Source organism: Pelobates fuscus, chromosome 2 (genome assembly GCF_036172605.1).
Source record: "Pelobates fuscus isolate aPelFus1 chromosome 2, aPelFus1.pri, whole genome shotgun sequence".
Classification (NCBI taxonomy): domain Eukaryota; kingdom Metazoa; phylum Chordata; class Amphibia; order Anura; family Pelobatidae; genus Pelobates; species Pelobates fuscus.
In genome coordinates, this window is record NC_086318.1 from 291,616,095 (window position 1) to 291,631,560 (window position 15,466).

Here is a 15,466-nt window from a genome sequence, read left to right on the forward strand (position 1 = left end):
TTAGAGTTAAGTAGTCTTAAATGGGTAGTAAAGTTTTACATAAATGTATTGACTTTTCTAAAAGCTGCACAGTCACTGTCTGGGGAATTTGCAGAATTCACAAAGATCTCCCACGGTGACATGGCCGCTGGGGGTCCGGTGGCTAGGGGAACAGGAAAAGGAGAGTTCTACATACCTGAACCGGTCCCTCACAGCACCAATATCATCTCATGATGGATCCTCTTTATCTCCTGGCACTGAAGCCAACATGCACGAGAGTACAATAGTGACGTTGACTCCTGGCAGAGCTAATTCCCTGCAGCCATCACTGATGATGGCTGGGGAAATTGATACTTCTAGACAGTGTTAGCTCCGCCCAGTTTCTACAAGTGGCAGGCAGAGAAAATATTTATGTATTATTTATTTATTACTGGTATTTATAAAGTGCCAACATATTCCGCAGTGCTGTACAACTGGGAAATAGGCAATACAATAAGAACGGAGCGATACAACGGGTAGAGGGCCCTGCCTGTGAGCTTTCAATCTAAAGGTTAAACTGGGGAGATGAGGCAAAAGATAGCAGAGGAATTTATGATGGCAGAGAGAGTTAATGGTATAAATGCAGCAGCTGATAACATGTGAAATCTCTTGACTGTCTTGGAATTTCAGTGAAACACAGTCAAAATGAGCAAATCATAAAGATTATATCTTTATGAAATACTATTTTTTCATGGAAAGGGGGTATGGTATGGGAGGGTGAGTGCTGCTTTAATTGGGCTTATTTTAGTGGTTATAATACTTTGACAATAGCTGGGTCTTTGCTGATACCTATGACCTGGTCTGCCATTTAGTTAATTCAGAATTGGCCTGTGCATCTACCACTTTAAATTAAGCCTATTATTGCTGTTTCAAGTAGGAAGGTAGTTTCACTTACACCTGCAGACTAAAAGACTGGCTCTAGGCACAAAAAGGCAATTTTTTTTGCCAAACACAGTGGAGATAGCATCTTAAAAACAGTTGATATTGATGAATCCTCTTGCAAGACAGGATCTAAAACAGGGGTAGGCACTCTTCGGCACTCCAGATATTATGAACTACATCTACCATAATGCTCTTAGAGCCATAATGCTGGAAAAGCATTGGAAGAGAAGCAGTCCACAACATCCGGAGTGCCAGAGGTTGCTTAACCGTTGTAGAATTTGCAGAAATTGCACTAAGTAGCAGTTTTGTGAGAAAAAAAAAACATGTTAAAAATTTGATTAAATAAGTATGGCTAGACTCTTTGACAGTGACAGAGCTCCAGTACTCAAATACAGCCAGTTTTACAAAATAGAAAAGGCATAGCTGGAGGCACAGACAATGGATCCTGGATTAGCAGAGAATCATTCTGCTCTCGCAAGCTAAGAAAAGGATCGTGAGGTTTTAGTTCTACCACAATAAACAAAACTAGAAACAATGTTGTCAAAGCTTAAAATTCTAAATTTTCTCTGTGCCATGTAGACGACAATGTCAAAACCTAGCATAAATTACTCAAGATCAATGCAAAGTTTTTCAAAAACACGTTTGGCCCCATAATCACAATAGAGCTTGATTTTAATGCAATGGTTTATCTATTTAATGTTGCAGACCATGAGCTTGACTTTATGACGATAGCCTATCCATTTTTAAATGGCTACACCTAGCAGAATAGTGCATGTTACAAAACACTTGACCATATTTTCCAAGAACATGAGTTATTTTAGATCTGTCCACAGTGATCTATAAAATCTCCAGATCTAAACACATTTGGGCCAAGATAGAGTCCTTTTGCAGGAGACCAATAACCAGATAGAGATTCCTTTGCAGGACCAATAACCTAAACCAACCATGAACGTGACAACTATGAAATTTAGGTCTCATCAGCATGATGTTCTGGTGTATATTGCTAGCTTATTTAAAAAAAAAAATCGTGAAAGCAAAACATGATAAAACACAGCTCTGCTTATTGCAAATTTTTAATTTACTAAAATCTCAAGTCAGACATTGGGAAAAGTCCATTTCTAAAAATATTTTAATGATTGAAAGGGAAAAGAAAAATGACTTTGGTAGAAACTGGCACTGTACAGGTGCCTATAAGTTTGTGGTTCACCCATTACTTCATCATATTTATATACGTTATATATTTTAGCATTTTGTTTTAGTACACATCCTGATAAAGACCTAGCATGGCAAAAATGTCGGTGGAAGGATGTAAAGACATTTTGCTGACTGAAACAAACTGTCATGATGTAAAACCTGTGAGTTTACTTAGAAGAAAATGTATAACTTTTTTGGTGTACGGTAATTTAAATTTTGCATCTGTCAAAATTGCATACACCTAGTTAAATTTAGAGACAGTTATGAGCATGTCTCAAATATGGCTCAGTTACCATATAGGGTAATGTTAAAGTCACTTTGAATTTTGTTTAATTTAAAAAAGTCATGATACAGTTAATAGAACTGAAAGGTCTTATTTAGTCATATAACAGATTTGTTTTATGATAGTACTCACATCATCAGCAGCAAAAATAACCTCTGAAAGATTTCCATGCCTTTTCAATAAAACAAAATAACTGAAATTAAACAGGATTCTAAAAACAATATTCATGATATGTATGCATATAACAAAGAAAAATAAATATATATCAGTGATAACCGAAAGTACCACCAACATACCGGTTAACTCTGAAACACAGTAAAAGACATCAAATATAAGACAGAACTGTGTGGTGTTAAACAGTGAGTATCATGTTTCTGCAGCATTGTTTGTTTATAAGTGTGTAGAATTTCTAGTTATATTGATTTATATTCCGGTTTTACACTATGTATGTTTTTATTATTTTTCTTAAAGCGGCACTGTCATGCCGAACTTACCTTTCCTCAATCTCTTCCTCTTCTCCCCCTCTCTCAGGATCTGTTCTTCTTTTCTTCCTGTCTTCTTTAGTTTTTTTTAAAATCATAAGACAAAGTAGGGACTCTTTGCCTTATGGAGGATTCCTCCGCTTGACCAGCTCTGACCAGCGGAGGAGCAAAGTGTGCTTCATTTCCGCTGGTCAGAGCAATTTTCCCATGATCCCTAGCTTTCCTCCCTGTTCCCACAATGCTTCCTGTCAGTATTGCCGAACGTCCTGTCACTTAGACAGAACGCCGGCAAAACTGCCGAATTGCATCCTAACAGAATGAGCACTGTTTCTCCATTGGTGTTAGGATGCAATTCGATACTTTGTTTGTATCGGAATTTCATTCTAATGAATGAAACTCCGATCCTATTCATTGCCGCGGCTGCATCTTGCAGCCGCTTAGTAGATAACTCCCTAATTCCCACGGTATCAGGGAGCTATCTACTAAAAGGCTGAAAGACCTGAATTGGTCTTTCAGCCAACTTTACTAATACTAAGTAATGATTACTTAGTATTAGTAAATAATATACCCCTACTCGCTATACCGCGAGTAGGGGCATGTCTAGTAAGCAGTGAGCAGCCTGTGGCTGCTCACTGTAAAAAAAAAAAAAAAATCAAACCCTAACCCCCTGCGCGGGGATTAAAGATGGGGGGGACCTACTGTCCTCCCCCCTGGCCCCCACCCCTGCGCCGTGGGTGGGGGCCCTAAATGAACCCCCTCCCCCCCATCAAGGTGACTAGGGGTCCCAAGCCCCTAGTCACCCCCCCACCCAAAACATTCTATCCCCTACCTACCCTCTCACCCTAAAAATAGTGAGGGGGAAATAAAATAACTAACCTGTAAAAAAAAAAATTCAACTTACCATTTGACGTCTTCTTTTTTATAAATTCTTCTTTCTTCAGCCCCCCAAAAGGCCAAATAAAAATCCATCATACCCGTCGCACTTAAAAAAAAACAAAAAAAAAACGAGCGCAAACAAAAATTAATCCATCTTCACCCATGGAGGGTACGCCGCGTACTGAGCTCCGCAGGGCGGGTCAAGGCTTATAAAGCCTTGCCCCGCCCTGCAATTAGGCTTAGAACACAATGACTGGTTGGTTTAAGCCAATCAGAGTGCTCTATGTCATTTTACACAGCGTGAGAAAATTCAAAAGAACTTTCCCACGCTGTGTAAAATGACATATCACTGTGATTGGATGGTTTTCAAGCCATCCAATCACAGTGCTCTGTGTCATTTTACAAGCGTGGGAAAATTCCAAAGAACTTTCCCACGCTTGTAAAATGACACAGAGCACTGTGATTGGATGGATTTCAAACCATCCAATCACAGTGCTCTGTGTCATTTTACACAGCGTGGGAAAGTTCAATTTTCCCACGCTGTGTAAAATTACACAGAGCACTGTGATTGGATGGCTTGAAATCCATCCAATCACACTGCTCTGTGTCATTTTACAAGTGTGGGAAAGTTCTTTGGAATTTTCCCACGCTTGTAAAATGACACAGAGCACTGTGATTGGATGGCTTTAAAACCATCCAATCACAGTGATCTGTCATTTTACACAGCGTGGGAAAGTTCTTTTGAATTTTCCCACGCTGTGTAAAATGACACAGAGCACTCTGATTGGCTTAAACCAACCAATCATTGTGTTCTAAGCCTAATTGCAGGGCGGGGCAAGGCTTTATAAGCCTTGACCCGCCCTGCGGAGCTCAGTACGCAGCGTGCCCTCCATGGGTGAAGATGGATTAATTTTTGTTTGCGCTCGTTTTTTTTGTTTTTTTTTTAAAGTGCGACGGGTTTATGGATTTTTATTTGGCCTTTTGGGGGGCTGAAGAAAGAAGAATTTAGAAAAAAGAAGACGTCAAATGGTAAGTTGAATTTTTTTTTTTACAGGTTAGTTATTTTATTCCCCCCTCACTATTTTTAGGGTGAGGGGGGTAGGTAGGGGATAGAATGTTTTGGGTGGGGGGTGACTAGGGGCTTGGGACCCCTAGTCACCTTGATGGGGGGGGGGGATTCATTTAGGGCCCCCACCCACCGCGCAGGGGTGGGGGCCAGGGGGGGAGGACAGTAGGTCCCCCCCTTATTGTTTTATTAGGGCCCCCACCCACCGCACAGGGGTGGGGGCCGGGGGGGGAGGACAATAGGTCCCCCCTTATTGTTTTATTAGGGCCCCCACCCACCGCTCAGGGGTGGGGGCCGGGGGGGACAGTAGGTCCCCCCCCTTATTGTTTTATTAGGGCCCCCACCCACTGCGCAGGGGTGGGGGCCGGGGGGGAGGACAGTAGGTCCCCCCTTATTGTTTTATTAGGGCCCCCACCCACCGCTCAGGGGTGGGGGCCAGGGGGGGAGGACAGTAGGTCCCCCCCTTATTGTTTTATTAGGGCCCCACCCACCGCGCAGGGGTGGGGGCCAGGGGGGAGGACAATAGGTCCCCCCCTTATTGTTTTATTAGGGCCCCCACCCACCGCTCAGGGGTGGGGGACAGGGGGGGAGGACAGTAGGTCCCCCCCCCCTTATTGTTTTATTAGGGCCCCCACCCACTGCGCAGGGGTGGGGGCCGGGGGGGAGGACAGTAGGTCCCCCCCTTACTGTTTTATTAGGGCCCCCACCCACCGCGCAGGGGTGGGGGCCGGGGGGGAGGACAGTAGGTCCCCCCCCCCTTATTACCATTATTACCACAGGCTGCTCACTGTTTAGTGGACATGCCCCTACTCGCGGTATAGCGAGTAGGGGCATTGGGGAGATTTTAATCTCCCTTGTGCTATTATGGGGGTCATATTGACCCCCATAGAGTGAGGGGGGGGACCTGGGGGGCTTATGAAGTGGTGGGGAGCTCTGCTCCCTGCCGCTTCTATAGTTACATATTACAAGGAGGGAGCTGCACGCCGGTAGCTCCCTCCTTGTAATAAACTGAATGAACAAACGAACACTGATACTCAGTGTTAGTTTGTTTGTCTGATGTTTCTATTCATTCATGCGTCTGTCTGATGAATGAATGAATAGATGAAATTCCCGTTCGCATGTCCAGGTGTTTCACTGGGCATGTGCGGGAATCTCACAGTCTGTGTAGTGTGGGTAGATGACGTGTCCCACAGGGACTTCACCTACCTACACAAAGATGGCGGCGCCCTGAATATAGATCGGGGCAGAAGATAACGAATTAAAAAGAGGTAATGTGGGGGGCTTAGGGGCATTTGGGGGTGACTAGGGGGTCGATTGGATGTAGTGGAGGCGGGAGGGGGGTTAAAAAAAACGGGATTCGGCATGACAGTGCCGCTTTAAGTGATTAAAAACTCTAAAGATTGAATATAATATCATTTACTGCTCCTTAAGGTATTTCATTCTTATGGCAATTGAAAGGCTGTGAAGATTGAGTATTAATAGTACTTTGGTGATTTACATTTAGGGTGTCTGAATATAATATTTACCCTTGGTTTTATTTACCACACAATTTTATTTTTGGTATGATACTGTTTGACACTACACAATTCTATTTAAATATAGCAGTGGAGCTGAGGGACCTGCTCAAATAGCTTACATGCTAGATGGAGTGGGGTGTAGTGACACAAAAGGTAAGGGTAGAAAAATAGGTTGCTAGAAAAATATTCACTGAGGGTTTAGTGTTTTCTTGAAAAAACTTTTTTTCATTTTTATTACAGTTGCAGGAGAGAAATCAAGTTGCGGGAAGGAAAAAAGCAAGAGTTTAAACTATATGCTTTTCTGAAGAAGTGAGTTTACAATTTTTTTTTTTGAAGGAATGGAGACTGGGTGAAAAACGGAGAAGGGAGTTCCACAGCACTAGAGAAATCTTGAAGGCGAGCATCAGAGGTGGGAGAACAGACAGATGATAAACGTAGTTCTTCAGAAGAGCATATAAGTGCCTAGACGGGACATAAATGTTTATTAGGGAGAATTGGTAAATTGGAACAGCATTATTTAGAGATTTGTAAGCAAGTACCAGAATCTTAAATTGAGCCCTATATTTTACAGGAAGCAAATGTAGGGACAGACAGAGGGGGGAAGCTTATATATATTGGAGCCCTGGTGATGCACCCGGTCATACAACGTTGAAGCAAGGTACAATAGTTTTTTTGTGTGTATATATATATATATATGAATTTTGGCCCACCCTGTATGTGTGTGTGTATGTATGTATCTATATATATATACATATTTTTATATATATATATATATATATATATATATATATATATATATATATATATATATATATATATATATATAGTTAATACAATGTTAAACAAAAATCTGCACACCAGTCAAGCTATAAGATGTGATGTTACAACCGAAAAGGATTCTGGGTGGGCATATGCAAATTAGTTTAACAAAGAATCACATTTTTGCCTCATTCCATTTTAAACATGGATTATGGCTTGGCTGGTGTGCAGATTTTTGTTTAACATTGTATTAACTATCCACAGACTTCAGGTGGAAGGGGTTTTCAATCACAATTTTTCCCCACCATAGCCTATTTGGATATATATATATATATATATATATATATATATAGGAAACATGGGGGGATGGTTGCACTCACCTAAACATGCTTAAATGGGGTGCTGCTGGGGGCCATATTATACAATAAATACACAAGATCCAGCGCACTCTCCTATCTACTAAACAGCAACTTCAATGTTGACAGATTTTATTAGTTTGTAAAAGTTTTTTTTAAAAAACACCTAATCTAGGCAAAAAAATGGGGATTTAGTTACATTATATGATCATACATTGCATAAGCCTGCCACAACGTCAATGTACCCCATCTTTGGCAGGTCCTACTCTCACAGTCTAATGTCTGCTCTTATGAGATTAACCACTTACTTGGGAAAAAATTCCATCTGAGGCTCTCTGCAGTACAAGGCTAAATAGGGACCTGAGATGAGGCACCTGTAACAGGGAGGGGTGCAGAACCAAGGAGTTGGCTAGACTCCCAAATATATATAGGAAACATGGGGGGATGGTTGCACTCACCTAAACATGCTTAAATGGGGTGCTGCTGGGGGCCATATTATACAATAAATACACAAGATCCAGCGCACTCTCCTATCTACCAGCAGCACCCCATTTAAGCATGTTTAGGTGAGTGCAACCATCCCCCCATGTTTCCTATATATATTTGGGAGTCTAGCCAACTCCTTGGTTCTGCACCCCTCCCTGTTACAGGTGCCTCATCTCAGGTCCCTATTTAGCCTTGTACTGCAGAGAGCCTCAGATGGAATTTTTTCCCAAGTAAGTGGTTAATCTCATAAGAGCAGACATTAGACTGTGAGAGTAGGACCTGCCAAAGATGGGGTACATTGACGTTGTGGCAGGCTTATGCAATGTATGATCATATAATGTAACTAAATCCCCATTTTTTTGCCTAGATTAGGTGTTTTTTAAAAAAAAACTTTTACAAACTAATAAAATCTGTCAACATTGAAGTTGCTGTTTAGTAGATAGGAGAGTGCGCTGGATCTTGTGTATTTATTGTATAATATGGCCCCCAGCAGCACCCCATTTAAGCATGTTTAGGTGAGTGCAACCATCCCCCCATGTTTCCTATATATATTTGGGAGTCTAGCCAACTCCTTGGTTCTGCACCCCTCCCTGTTACAGGTGCCTCATCTCAGGTCCCTATTTAGCCTTGTACTGCAGAGAGCCTCAGATGGAATTTTTTCCCAAGTAAGTGGTTAATCTCATAAGAGCAGACATTAGACTGTGAGAGTAGGACCTGCCAAAGATGGGGTACATTGACGTTGTGGCAGGCTTATGCAATGTATGATCATATAATGTAACTAAATCCCCATTTTTTTGCCTAGATTAGGTGTTTTTTAAAAAAAAACTTTTACAAACTAATAAAATCTGTCAACATTGAAGTTGCTGTTTAGTAGATAGGAGAGTGCGCTGGATCTTGTGTATTTATTGTATAATATGGCCCCCAGCAGCACCCCATTTAAGCATGTTTAGGTGAGTGCAACCATCCCCCCATGTTTCCTATATATATTTGGGAGTCTAGCCAACTCCTTGGTTCTGCACCCCTCCCTGTTACAGGTGCCTCATCTCAGGTCCCTATTTAGCCTTGTACTGCAGAGAGCCTCAGATGGAATTTTTTCCCAAGTAAGTGGTTAATCTCATAAGAGCAGACATTAGACTGTGAGAGTAGGACCTGCCAAAGATGGGGTACATTGACGTTGTGGCAGGCTTATGCAATGTATGATCATATAATGTAACTAAATCCCCATTTTTTTGCCTAGATTAGGTGTTTTTTAAAAAAAAAACTTTTACAAACTAATAAAATCTGTCAACATTGAAGTTGCTGTTTAGTAGATAGGAGAGTGCGCTGGATCTTGTGTATTTATTGTATAATATGGCCCCCAGCAGCACCCCATTTAAGCATGTTTAGGTGAGTGCAACCATCCCCCCATGTTTCCTATATATATTTGGGAGTCTAGCCAACTCCTTGGTTCTGCACCCCTCCCTGTTACAGGTGCCTCATCTCAGGTCCCTATTTAGCCTTGTACTGCAGAGAGCCTCAGATGGAATTTTTTCCCAAGTAAGTGGTTAATCTCATAAGAGCAGACATTAGACTGTGAGAGTAGGACCTGCCAAAGATGGGGTACATTGACGTTGTGGCAGGCTTATGCAATGTATGATCATATAATGTAACTAAATCCCCATTTTTTTGCCTAGATTAGGTGTTTTTTAAAAAAAAACTTTTACAAACTAATAAAATCTGTCAACATTGAAGTTGCTGTTTAGTAGATAGGAGAGTGCGCTGGATCTTGTGTATTTATTGTATAATATGGCCCCCAGCAGCACCCCATTTAAGCATGTTTAGGTGAGTGCAACCATCCCCCCATGTTTCCTATATATATTTGGGAGTCTAGCCAACTCCTTGGTTCTGCACCCCTCCCTGTTACAGGTGCCTCATCTCAGGTCCCTATTTAGCCTTGTACTGCAGAGAGCCTCAGATGGAATTTTTTCCCAAGTAAGTGGTTAATCTCATAAGAGCAGACATTAGACTGTGAGAGTAGGACCTGCCAAAGATGGGGTACATTGACGTTGTGGCAGGCTTATGCAATGTATGATCATATAATGTAACTAAATCCCCATTTTTTTGCCTAGATTAGGTGTTTTTTAAAAAAAAACTTTTACAAACTAATAAAATCTGTCAACATTGAAGTTGCTGTTTAGTGGATAGGAGAGTGCGCTGGATCTTGTGTATTTATTGTATAATATGGCCCCCAGCAGCACCCCATTTAAGCATGTTTAGGTGAGTGCAACCATCCCCCCATGTTTCCTATATATATTTGGGAGTCTAGCCAACTCCTTGGTTCTGCACCCCTCCCTGTTACAGGTGCCTCATCTCAGGTCCCTATTTAGCCTTGTACTGCAGAGAGCCTCAGATGGAATTTTTTCCCAAGTAAGTGGTTAATCTCATAAGAGCAGACATTAGACTGTGAGAGTAGGACCTGCCAAAGATGGGGTACATTGACGTTGTGGCAGGCTTATGCAATGTATGATCATATAATGTAACTAAATCCCCATTTTTTTGCCTAGATTAGGTGTTTTTTAAAAAAAAAACTTTTACAAACTAATAAAATCTGTCAACATTGAAGTTGCTGTTTAGTAGATAGGAGAGTGCGCTGGATCTTGTGTATTTATTGTATAATATGGCCCCCAGCAGCACCCCATTTAAGCATGTTTAGGTGAGTGCAACCATCCCCCCATGTTTCCTATATATATTTGGGAGTCTAGCCAACTCCTTGGTTCTGCACCCCTCCCTGTTACAGGTGCCTCATCTCAGGTCCCTATTTAGCCTTGTACTGCAGAGAGCCTCAGATGGAATTTTTTCCCAAGTAAGTGGTTAATCTCATAAGAGCAGACATTAGACTGTGAGAGTAGGACCTGCCAAAGATGGGGTACATTGACGTTGTGGCAGGCTTATGCAATGTATGATCATATAATGTAACTAAATCCCCATTTTTTTGCCTAGATTAGGTGTTTTTTAAAAAAAAACTTTTACAAACTAATAAAATCTGTCAACATTGAAGTTGCTGTTTAGTAGATAGGAGAGTGCGCTGGATCTTGTGTATTTATTGTATAATATGGCCCCCAGCAGCACCCCATTTAAGCATGTTTAGGTGAGTGCAACCATCCCCCCATGTTTCCTATATATATTTGGGAGTCTAGCCAACTCCTTGGTTCTGCACCCCTCCCTGTTACAGGTGCCTCATCTCAGGTCCCTATTTAGCCTTGTACTGCAGAGAGCCTCAGATGGAATTTTTTCCCAAGTAAGTGGTTAATCTCATAAGAGCAGACATTAGACTGTGAGAGTAGGACCTGCCAAAGATGGGGTACATTGACGTTGTGGCAGGCTTATGCAATGTATGATCATATAATGTAACTAAATCCCCATTTTTTTGCCTAGATTAGGTGTTTTTTAAAAAAAAACTTTTACAAACTAATAAAATCTGTCAACATTGAAGTTGCTGTTTAGTAGATAGGAGAGTGCGCTGGATCTTGTGTATTTATTATATATATATATATATATATATATATATATATATATATATACTCGAGTATAAGCCGACCCGAATATAAGCCGAGGCCCCGAATTTTACCCCCCAAAACTGGGAAAACTTATTGACTCGAGTATAAGACTAGGGTAGGAAATGCAGCAGCTACTGGTAAATTTCTAAATAAAATTAGATCCCCAAAAAATTATATTAATTGAATATTTATTTACAGTGTGTGTATATAAGGAATGCAGTGTGTGTGTGTATGAATGCAGTGTGTGTGTGTGTATGAGTGCAGTGTGTGTATGACTGCAGTGTGTGTGTGAGTGCAGTGTGTGTATGTATGAGTGCAGTGTGTGTGTATGAGTGCAGTGTGTGTGTATGAGTGCAGTGTGTGCATGTATGAGTGCAGTGTGTGCATGTATGAGTGCAGTGTGTGCATGTATGAGTGCAGTGTGTGCATGTATGAGTGCAGTGTGTGTATGAGTGCAGTGTGTGTGTGTATGAATGCAGTGTGTGTGTGTATGAGTGCAGTGTGTGTGTGTATGAGTGCAGTGTGTGTGTATGAGTGCAGTGTGTGTATGAATGCAGTGTGTGTGTGTATGAATGCAGTGTGTGTGTGTGTGAATGCAGTGTGTGTTTGTATGAGTGCAGTGTGTGTTTGTATGAGTGCAGTGTGTGTTTGTATGAGTGCAGTGTGTGTATGAATGCAGTGTGTGTGTGTGTATGAATGCAGTGTGTGTATATGCATGCAGTGTGTGTGTGTATGCATGCAGTGTGTGTATATGCATGCAGTGTGTGTGTATGAATGCAGTGTGTGTGTATGAATGCAGTGTGTGTGTATGAGTGCAGTGTGTGTGTATGAGTGCAGTGTGTATATGAATGCAGTGTGTGTGTGTGTATGAGTGCAGTGTGTGTGTGTATGAGTGCAGTGTGTGTTTGTGTATGTGTTGCAGAGCCTTGGTGGGGGTGGGCATTTTTATTATTTTTTTATTATTATTATTATTATTTTTTTTATTATTATTTTAATAAAAATGTTTTGTTATATTAATATTTTTTATTTTATTATTATTTAAATAATATTATTTTATTATTATATATATTTTTTTTTCGTCCCCCCTCCCTGCTTGATACATGGCAGGGAGGGGGCTTTCACTCCCTGGTGGTCCAGTGGCATTGGCAGTTCAGTGGAGGGGGGCTGGCAGGAAGCACTTACCTCTCCTGCAGCTCCTGTCAGTTCCCTCCTCCTCCGCGCCGGTCTGGTCAGCTCCCCTGTGCTCCCAGTGTAAGTCTATGACCCCGCGGCTCTCGCGAGACTTACACTGGGAGCTGACAGAGGTGCTGACCGGACCGGCGCGGAGGAGAAGGGAGCTGACAGGAGCTGCAGGAGAGGTAAGTAAACGTTCTCTGCAGCCCCCAGTCTGTATTATGGCAATCTAAATTGCCATAATACAGACACTGACTCGAGTATAAGCCGAGTTGGGGTTTTTCAACACAAAAAATTTATATACGGTATATGTTTCATATGTTAAACACATTGAAATATATAATACACTGTATTATAAATAGATAAGATGAAAAATACCTGTCATGTGGGTTTGCAATGTTTTGTTTATCAAAAGGTAATAAAGGTCGAATTCTGCAATGAACTCGAATGTTTCCTTTTAGCTCCTGCAATTATACAAAAAGTAACCTGTAACTATAAATTACAAATGAGGCCTCATTCACTTCAGAAAAGAGATATGAATGTTTTTTTCTAGTAACCCACGTTTGGTGCAATGTATAGTTCAGATTGCAGTCGTGTTTTGTCAGGTGGTTTATAATGAAGATTTATAATGAAGATTAATAATATCATTTTAAACAAAGGACAAAAAAAATCTTTATTGATTCAGCAGAATAAAAAAACAAAAGGATATACCAGCAGTAATATATCACAAGTAAAAAAATGTCCATCCTAAACTCATTTTAAGCGATCGACTAACAATCTGTCCCTGCATCTATACTGAATTTATTTAATATGTTAAAAACCTGCTGGGAAAAATGTATTCAATAACTTCCCCTTCAATTCTCCCTGTAATAAGTCTACTGGAATGTATTAATCAGATGGATACCATGACAGCTTTGATCATGTTGTAGAGCCCCAGATGGATTTTTCCCCTAAGTAAGTGGGTTATCATAAGAGCAGACATTAGTCAGGCCAACTACTTAGTTTTGTACCCCTCCCTGTCACTGGGGCCTCATTCCAGGGCCCTATATAGCCTTGTACTGCAGAGAGCCCAAGATGGAATATTTTCCCCAAGTACGTGGGTTAATCTCATAAGAGCAGACATTAGGCTGTTAGTGTAGGACCTGCCACAGATGGGGTTCATTGAGTATTAATAGTACTTTGGTGATTTACATTTAGGGTGTCTGAATATAATATTTACCCTTGGTTTTATTTACCACACAATTTTATTTTTGGTATGATACTGTTTGACACTACACAATTCTATTTAAATATAGCAGTGGAGCTGAGGGACCTGCTCAAATAGCTTACATGCTAGATGGAGTGGGGTGTAGTGACACAAAAGGTAAGGGTAGAAAAATAGGTTGCTAGAAAAATATTCACTGAGGGTTTAGTGTTTTCTTGAAAAAACTTTTTTTCATTTTTATTACAGTTGCAGGAGAGAAATCAAGTTGCGGGAAGGAAAAAAGCAAGAGTTTAAACTATATGCTTTTCTGAAGAAGTGAGTTTACAATTTTTTTTTTTTGAAGGAATGGAGACTGGGTGAAAAACGGAGAAGGGAGTTCCACAGCACTAGAGAAATCTTGAAGGCGAGCATCAGAGGTGGGAGAACAGACAGATGATAAACGTAGTTCTTCAGAAGAGCATATAAGTGCCTAGACGGGACATAAATGTTTATTAGGGAGAATTGGTAAATTGGAACAGCATTATTTAGAGATTTGTAAGCAAGTACCAGAATCTTAAATTGAGCCCTATATTTTACAGGAAGCAAATGTAGGGACAGACAGAGGGGGGAAGCTTATATATATTGGAGCCCTGGTGATGCACCCGGTCATACAACGTTGAAGCAAGGTACAATAGTTTTTTTGTGTGTATATATATATATATGAATTTTGGCCCACCCTGTATGTGTGTGTGTATGTATGTATCTATATATATATACATATTTTTATATATATATATATATATATATATATAGTTAATACAATGTTAAACAAAAATCTGCACACCAGTCAAGCTATAAGATGTGATGTTACAACCGAAAAGGATTCTGGGTGGGCATATGCAAATTAGTTTAACAAAGAATCACATTTTTGCCTCATTCCATTTTAAACATGGATTATGGCTTGGCTGGTGTGCAGATTTTTGTTTAACATTGTATTAACTATCCACAGACTTCAGGTGGAAGGGGTTTTCAATCACAATTTTTCCCCACCATAGCCTATTTGGATATATATATATATATATATATATATATATATACTCGAGTATAAGCCGACCCGAATATAAGCCGAGGCCCCGAATTTTACCCCCCAAAACTGGGAAAACTTATTGACTCGAGTATAAGACTAGGGTAGGAAATGCAGCAGCTACTGGTAAATTTCTAAATAAAATTAGATCCCCAAAAAATTATATTAATTGAATATTTATTTACAGTGTGTGTATATAAGGAATGCAGTGTGTGTGTGTATGAATGCAGTGTGTGTGTGTGTATGACTGCAGTGTGTGTATGACTGCAGTGTGTGTGTGAGTGCAGTGTGTGTATGTATGAGTGCAGTGTGTGTGTATGAGTGCAGTGTGTGCATGTATGAGTGCAGTGTGTGTATGAATGCAGTGTGTGTGTGTATGAGTGCAGTGTGTGTATGAATGCAGTGTGTGTGTGTATGAATGCAGTGTGTGTGTGTATGAGTGCAGTGTGTGTGTATGAGTGCAGTGTGTGTATGAATGCAGTGTGTGTGTGTATGAATGCAGTGTGTGTGTGTGTGAATGCAGTGTGTGTTTGTATGAGTGCAGTGTGTGTTTGTATGAGTGCAGTGTGTG

At 40.7% G+C, this 15,466-nt stretch overlaps 1 protein-coding gene across 1 annotated transcript in view; it reads right to left on the reverse strand.

Annotated features, from left to right (window-relative positions):
• The window catches only part of KIF25 (kinesin family member 25), a 132,009-nt gene that overhangs the window by 45,677 nt on the left and 70,866 nt on the right, over window positions 1-15,466 (reverse strand). Inside the window, exons 7-9 of the mRNA XM_063441780.1 lie at window positions 13,533-13,578; window positions 13,007-13,092; window positions 2,510-2,549 (exon numbers count right to left, since the gene is read on the reverse strand). Of these exons, the coding sequence (XP_063297850.1) occupies window positions 2,510-2,549; window positions 13,007-13,092; window positions 13,533-13,578 (172 nt within the window). The remainder of the gene's footprint in view (window positions 1-2,509; window positions 2,550-13,006; window positions 13,093-13,532; window positions 13,579-15,466) is intronic.